Raw genomic sequence first — 7325 nt, forward strand, 5'->3', positions numbered from 1 at the left:
GGTGGCTTCTCTTGTCGCGGAGCACGGGCTGTAGGTGCACAGGCTTCTGTAGTTATGGTGCATGGGCTCAGTAGCTGTAGCTCGTGGGCCCTAGAGCGCATGATCAGTAGTTGTGGAACCCGGGCTTAGTTGCTTTGAGGCATGTGGGATCTTCCCCCACCAGGGCTCGAACCCCATGTGCTCTGTAATGGCAGGCGGACTCTCAACCATTGCGCCACCAGGGAAGTCCTGTATTTCTAAAATAACAAATTAATATACTGCCAGCTTGTAGAGACCTGGGGAACTGGGTGTTGTTTATCAACTTTCATTATCATTTTTTCACAAATGCTGCTGCCGCTGTTGGTATGCTTATGCTCCCTCTTGCCGAAGCCGTCAATACCTCAATTTCAGCATTTAATTTATGTATTACCCACTCCATTGCTTCTCGGCCTATAGTAGCATTTGATGGTATCATACTTGCCATCAGTCCATCGAGGTTAACTGATGAGACTGACTCCTTTCACGGTAATTATGGCTCCTTGAGTCAAAACAGTTTTTTCTGGGTCGTGAGGCAGTGGTTTGTATATGTCTCTCATCTACTGAAACCATATTTGTAAATGAAATATTAGTAGATTTAATTTCCATTGTTTTCTCTATGGGATCCACTACAGAATGTTCTTGCACATATGTTTTGGTTCTTGCTGCACCAATAAGAGATTTCACAATGGAAGGCCATCCCCACTCTGTGTTGAGAAGTCTACGGCTGTGCAGCTTTCCAGAAGGATCTATGTGTATGTCCAATGCATCGAGTCCAACCACACTTGTGTTCATAGGGTTTGGGTATTTCTGCATTGCAGTTGTTGTAACAGTTTCCCATAGGTGGTCAAAGACGTGCTCCGAAGTCCTGATCTGCATGGTGCCGGCGGCCGGCGCCGTGTCCGGGCAACGCTAGGGCACAATGAAGCAAAGAAGCCACTCTTGCCCCCGCCCCGCCCCTCAGCCCCCAACTCTGCATTTTAAAAGACACCATATTTCTTCTAGCAATTTTGGGTGTTCACAGCAAGAGGAATCTTAGGTTATCTTGTCCAAAATAATTGTTATATGATTACTTATTTAATGCCTGTCTTTACCTCTAGACTGCAAGCTTCCTGGACAGGTTCTGAGTCACTACTGTTACATGCAAGATCTAGCATAGTGTTCACATATAGTAGGTACTCAATACATATTTGTAGAAAGAATGAATGAGTAAATGACTATCTAAATATTCATTCAACAAATGTTTATGAGAGCCTACATTGTGCCAGAATAGAGTAAGCTTACCGATGATTATGCATTTGGTTAATATTTCTTGCATTAGAGTGAGTAGCTAGCCATTTGGGAGGGAGGGAAACTGGATTTCTCCCTTACTCCTGGGGGACGGTGATATAAATTTTAGGTGGATTCAAGATTTAAAATGAAAACCAAAAACGTAACAGTACAACAAGAAAACACAGTAGAACGCGTTTAGAATTTTGACACAAAACCTAAAAGTAGTAACCTAACAATTTGATAAATTTTCATACATAAACTTTAAAACTTTTTGCATGGAAGAATACATGGAACGTAAACATAGAAATAAATAAGAATCTGGTGTTGTAGTGACTAGAATAACTTTGCAACCAACATGAAAAGTCAAAGGGCTAATTTTCTTCCATGTAAATATTTACAAATATACAAACTACCGCCCAGCAACACATTACCAAAGTGGGTTGTAGACTGGAAGGAGAAGTTCTCAGATAAAGATACATGGCTGGCTTATAAACATAGCAAAACATGTTCTGCATCATCGAAATTCAAATTGAAACAACACTTGCCATTTTTAGGCTATCAGAAGGACAAATATAAAAAGTTTGCTAATTCACACTGTTGGGGGAGTGTGGAAAAACAGATATTTTCTATGGGTATGAGGTTGAATTGTTATGATTTCTATAGACGGCAAATTGGTAATCTCTATCAAAAATTTAAAAGTTCATATTCTTTTGCCTCACAGTCCCACTTCCAGAATTTTATTTTATAGACATACTTTATAATATAGATATACCATATAGATATAGATACAATTTAAGTGTGCAAAGGAATGTTCAAAGATGTTCCAATTTCACTTCATTCCCTATTTTTGCTATATATTTCTCCATAGCATTTATATTCTTCTAAGATGCTTTATGATCTATTTGTATGATCTATCTGTAAAAACAGATATGATCTATCTGTATGTATAAATGAAAAGAGATGTAGTAAACATATATATAAATACAAACATGTATATGGACACATTTATACATATGTATGTATACATGCATAGATATGCACATATACTTCTGTGAGTGGATGAATAGATAGGTAGATAGATAGCTACACTTATTTCTTTAAAAGATCCTGATAACATGTGGGTTTGGACAGGGAGACTGGAGAAATAGGGGTCTGGGTTGGATAAAAACTTACTTTTAAAAATATACTTTATGTATAACAACATTGTTAATCAACTGTACTCCAATATAAAATAAAAAGTTAAAAATATACTTTATGTATCTGTGTTTTACTTTAGAGTATACAATTAAAATATCAACATCTTTTGAAATGGATATATATGTATATGTTCTGAAATTGAAGATAGCTCAAGAGAGATGTAGGTCTTTAATGACAAATTATGGATGTAGAATCACAAATAATTGTGAGAATAATTTAAAGAAGAAAATAGGAGATATCTGAATAATAGTGTCTTAACATGCAGATCATTCCAATGTGCTTAAATTCAAAAATAATATCTATACTCTGTCCCACTAGAATGTTTCAGTCTTATAAGTATTACTTTTATTTTTTTCCAAAAGAAAATATTAATAGGGGTTATCTGGGCTAGGAGATTATGGCACATTTCTTCTTCTTTGTATTTCATTGTATTTAAGAAAGAAAAAAAGAAAGAAAGACAGAAAGAAGGAAAAGAGAGAAAGAGAACTCAATATATATTATATTAGGGGGAAATATGTTTTAAAAGAAGAATTTAAAAGCCAAATACAGAAGAGTAATAGGAATCTGTAAGAAGAGTATAGGATTAAGCTAAAACCTCTTTACAAACATTGGGTTAAAATGGACTTTTAAAACTGTATTCTCAGCTTTTTTACTGAAAAAGAAATTGATAATTCCATCGGTGGAGATAGATGGTGCTACATTATCTTAAGACTGAGCAGGAAGTACAGCTTCTCAACTGCAGTTTTGTAATATCTCCATCAAGAAGAATAACTTTCAAGACCAGAATAAACATTAAGAACTACTTGAATATCAAGATAGTTAAAGAGATTGTTACTGTTCAAGTGTAACTAATTGCTTCTTGTTTGTCTTTTCTTCCCTCCACTTTTAAATGAGTTCACTTCTTTTGGCCCAGAGGATTATATATCAGAGTATTGAAAATATTTATGGAATTGATCTCAGAACCTTTGTAATCTTTTAAAAATTATGGAGACCAATTGGGAAAGGCCTGAGAAGGCTATAGGTGGGCAAATGTTTGATTAGCTTTGGAGAGGCACATGGATTTTGGAAACTACACATCCATGACTGATAGAAATTCCAGGCAAACTGTAGAAGCTTGACATTGGACCCTTCACAATCAGGCTTTAAGTTAAAATACCCTTTCAGTCATCTATCACTAGGTCTTTTGTGCATCCTCCTCTCTAGTTACACAAGGTTGTTCATCCTCTCCAAGCTTTTTCCAACTCCATTCTTGGGCTCAAACTCTTCCTCTCACTATGCATTCCCTTCCATCAAATGCTGCCTGTAAAAACCCCACTCTTCACTTAAGGTCTACTTCAAAGGCCCCCCAAATGAACCTCACGCTGGAATTAATCTCTTCTTTGCTCTTGTTGTGTTCTATGAGCACATGTATCATCTAATGCAATTGTCCTACTAACTTAGTTGTATCCATATCATTGAGTCATAAAAGTTGAAACTGAAAACAAAAAAGTTGAAACTGGAAGGAAGGGCTCTGAGATAATCCTATTTTCCTCAGTATATAAAGTTTTGAGGGCAGGATCAAGTCATATCTGGTTATTAAATATCTGGCTTGACTCCTTCCTTCATCATCTTGTTTTCGACCAAAAACAATCAAAAACAAAACACAGCAACAAAGAAGAGTTCCTGTGTAAAGTTTCCTGCATTATTGCACCCTGTGGTACATTTTATAGATCTAGTTAAAGCTTTGATATCAGAGCCATGTACAATTTTAGGTTTATCTAAAGACATTATAAATAACCATGTGGATTTTAGGAACATTTTTCAGATTATTAGATGGCATTTAGTTTTCACTAGTTATTTTATTACCAAATCATCTGGTCAAAGCAACATATATTGGGCATTTACTTGTTTCTTATTTTAAACTTAACTAACTACATTTAAATATTAAACACACTAAGTCTCGTGTCATTCTTCTGGAATGGTGTAGGTGTATTTCTAGGAGCAGTGTGTCAATTAAAAAAAGTTTGAAAACGTATTTTTTCTCACAAAACGGGAACCCCTACCGTTGACTCCTAGTTATTACAGTTGATTTTAAGTTATTTTGTAATTTTACCCCAGTAGGTGTCAGTACTGAGTTAAGGCAAAAATCCTTTATCCAAGTGTAAAATTTTAATTAAAAGTATGTAAAAGGTTCAGACGATGATGAAGAGACAGTAACATAGTGACATCATTTATTTCTTGAGGGTTCAAAACTCATTCCTGGGGGCTCAAAAGAGACGGGGTCTCGCTATGTTGCCCAGGCTGGAGTGCAGTGGCTATTCACAGGCGCGATCCCACTACTGATCAGCACGGGAGTTTTGACCTGCTCCGTTTCCGACCTGGGCCGGTTCACCCCTCCTTAGGCAACCTGGTGGTCCCCCGCTCCCGGGAGGTCACCATATTGATGCCGAACTTAGTGCGGACACCCGATCGGCATAGCGCACTACAGCCCAGAACTCCTGAGCTCAAGCGATCCTCCTGCCTCAGCCTCCCGAGTAGCTGGGACTACAGGCGCGCGCCACCGCGCCCGGCGAGCGGAGTCTGCGGAAGAGAAAACTAGAGGCTGAGGTGTGGTGACGTCATCAACTGTGCCCGCCTAGATTATTTCCAAGCTTCCTCTTCACACACGAAACAGCGTAGCCACACTGCGCACGCGTCCTTTGTCAGCACTGCCTTCTGGGTAAGCCGTGTCTCAAAATTTTGAAGAGCGCCTGCGTGCGTTCCGTCTTTCCTTTTGCCTCGTTGCAGCCGAGAAAGCAACATGGGGCACCAGCAGCTTTACTGGAGCCATCCGAGAAAATTCGGCCAGGGTTCTCGTTCTTGGTGAGAAGCAGAATGTAGCTTCAGGAAAGGGTTGCTCTGGGGCGCGACGCTGCTTGAAATGTAATGTGGAGGAGCCCGCGGGTGGCGCGGCGGGGAGAGACGGAATCGTAGCTGTGTCTGCCGCCATTACAGGCCTGTGATGTCCGTAGAGACCGGCAGGCAGTGCGGGTGGTGGCCTCCCGAGTGCCGAATACTTTGCTTTCTGCGACTTGCGGTAACGCCATCTCTTTCCTTGCAGCCGCGTCTGCTCAAACCGGCACGGTCTGATCCGGAAATACGGCCTCAATATGTGCCGCCAGTGTTTCCGCCAGTACGCGAAGGACATCGGCTTCATTAAGGTACGGCCGCCGACGCCGTGCTCTCCTGTGTCCGTGAGGGGCCGACGAGCGGGTAGTTCGTGGTGTGGGCATTTGACCAACGCCGCTTTCCTCTTGTAGCTAGCAGGGCCCTTCCTTGGTAGCGGATGACACTGTTGAGAGTTTTGGCAGTCACTTTAATAGAATGGGGGGGGGGTGAAGGCCTTAAAAGTAGACTTTCTCATCCCTTTTTACCCACTTCTGATAGTTTGAGGTGCTATGTATAATGTTGCATAAAATTACTTTTCAGGAACAATTAAATACTAAATCTCGAATCGTGTCTAGCTAATTTTCAGTGGAATACATACGTTGTCCGCTGCCCTGAAATGTTGGATGGGGCTGTGCAGTGGAATGAGCTTCAGGTTTGGGGCCAGGTAGACCTTTTTAGGATTCAGAGATCTGAATCCTAGTCGTGTGACTTTGGTCAAGTCACTCAAAGCCAAGTTTTTGCCTGTGAAAAATATATGATAGGGTTGTTGTAGAAATTAATGTATATATGAAGCTTTCCTGGCTCCTAAAAATCGATCGCTTAAATGCCAGAAGTGAAAACTAAGTCCGTATTGGTTCTTTGAGATACAAAATAACAGTCACTACCTTTTTATTCATAGTTAGAACTCAAAAATATCGAGTAGAACGTATTTGTTAAAATTAGGTCTCCTTATGTTGAAGTGTTAAAGTGGGTATAAGTTGTTTAAGGTTAGATTTCTGTGACAGAAACAAAGTATCTTAAACTTTTGGCTTTGATCAAATACTTAAGAAGTACGTTTAGTGTTACTTTGTGGAAGTTCAGATAACTTAGTTGGAGGTAGTAGATCAGAGAATGGCCCCAAGCCCGGTAATTTTGTGTCCCATTTTTCAGAGGTTAAGATTAAATGAGTTAATTTATGAACGGCTCCTTAGAATAATGTTAGAATTTGCTACCTACTTAATGACCATCCTGAGCTTTTGGTAAAGATCATTTTATGTAGTAGTGATTTTCTAGCGGGAAATGTCTTTGATGGTAGAAGTGGGTATACCAGTATTAAAATTCACTGTCTAAAATATAATTGTTGAGATTTTTGGAGCAGCCTGTAGTAGGTGTTCAGTAAATATTTAAGTTCTTTAGATCTCCATAACTAGTTGGGGTGGGTCAGATTTCCAGTTTAAACCTCATTCTATAATGAGCCATTTTTTTTCCTGAGAATGAAATGGATATTTAAAGCATTATGCATTAATTCATTTCCTATCTGCCTTTTTTTTTTGCAGTTGGACTAAGTGTGAACTTCTTGAATGGGTCATCACGCATATCTACCTTCCTCAGAAACAATACTAACTCTTTGTATATAAAATAAAAATTTTAAAACTTCAGTTATGAATGTTTTTCATGTGAATGTAATAGCCAATTGTTTATAGAAACCTTTTAAAAATCATCTTCAGTGGATTCGTCTTCACAATATGTTTCTTATTTTCCTTCAGTTATATAAAAGTGTTCTTGCTGGACTCTGGTAAATCCCAGTTTTATTTTAATACTTAACATCTTTTGTTCCATGAAGTGCCCACTATGTATGGGAGCATCCAGCATATAACTTGAGACAAATTGTCTTGAGTAGTTGACTGGCTACAGTGAGCTGGGCAGTGAAAGTAAAAAGTATTGAAAATTGATTT

The 7325-nt window shown here is 38.9% G+C and overlaps 1 protein-coding gene and 1 pseudogene across 1 annotated transcript; one reads left to right on the top strand and one right to left on the bottom strand.

Moving 5' to 3' along the window:
* Positions 1-310: 310 nt before the first annotated feature.
* On the bottom strand, positions 311-895 carry LOC131752436 (PRELI domain containing protein 3B pseudogene; annotated as a pseudogene).
* A 4272-nt stretch (positions 896-5167) lies between these two features.
* Positions 5168-7028, top strand: RPS29 (ribosomal protein S29). Its single transcript, XM_059056799.2, has 3 exons — positions 5168-5325; positions 5564-5663; positions 6927-7028. Exons 1-3 carry the CDS (start codon positions 5264-5266, stop codon positions 6933-6935), a joined length of 171 nt encoding a protein of 56 aa, XP_058912782.1. The 5' UTR covers positions 5168-5263; the 3' UTR covers positions 6936-7028.
* Positions 7029-7325: the final 297 nt, after the last annotated feature.

The sequence above is a fragment of the Kogia breviceps genome, chromosome 3 (genome assembly GCF_026419965.1).
Source record: "Kogia breviceps isolate mKogBre1 chromosome 3, mKogBre1 haplotype 1, whole genome shotgun sequence".
Lineage (NCBI taxonomy): Eukaryota > Metazoa > Chordata > Mammalia > Artiodactyla > Physeteridae > Kogia > Kogia breviceps.

What these genes read in the sequence shown, in the direction of transcription:
- RPS29 (XM_059056799.2), top strand. Translation starts at nt 5,264, where the DNA reads ATGGGGCACCAGCAGCTTTACTGGAGCCATCCGAGAAAATTCGGCCAG. An exon ending in GGCCAGGGTTCTCGTTCTTG is followed by an intron (nt 5,326 to 5,563) that starts GTGAGAAGCAGA and finishes CTTTCCTTGCAG; the next exon opens with CCGCGTCTGCTCAAACCGGC.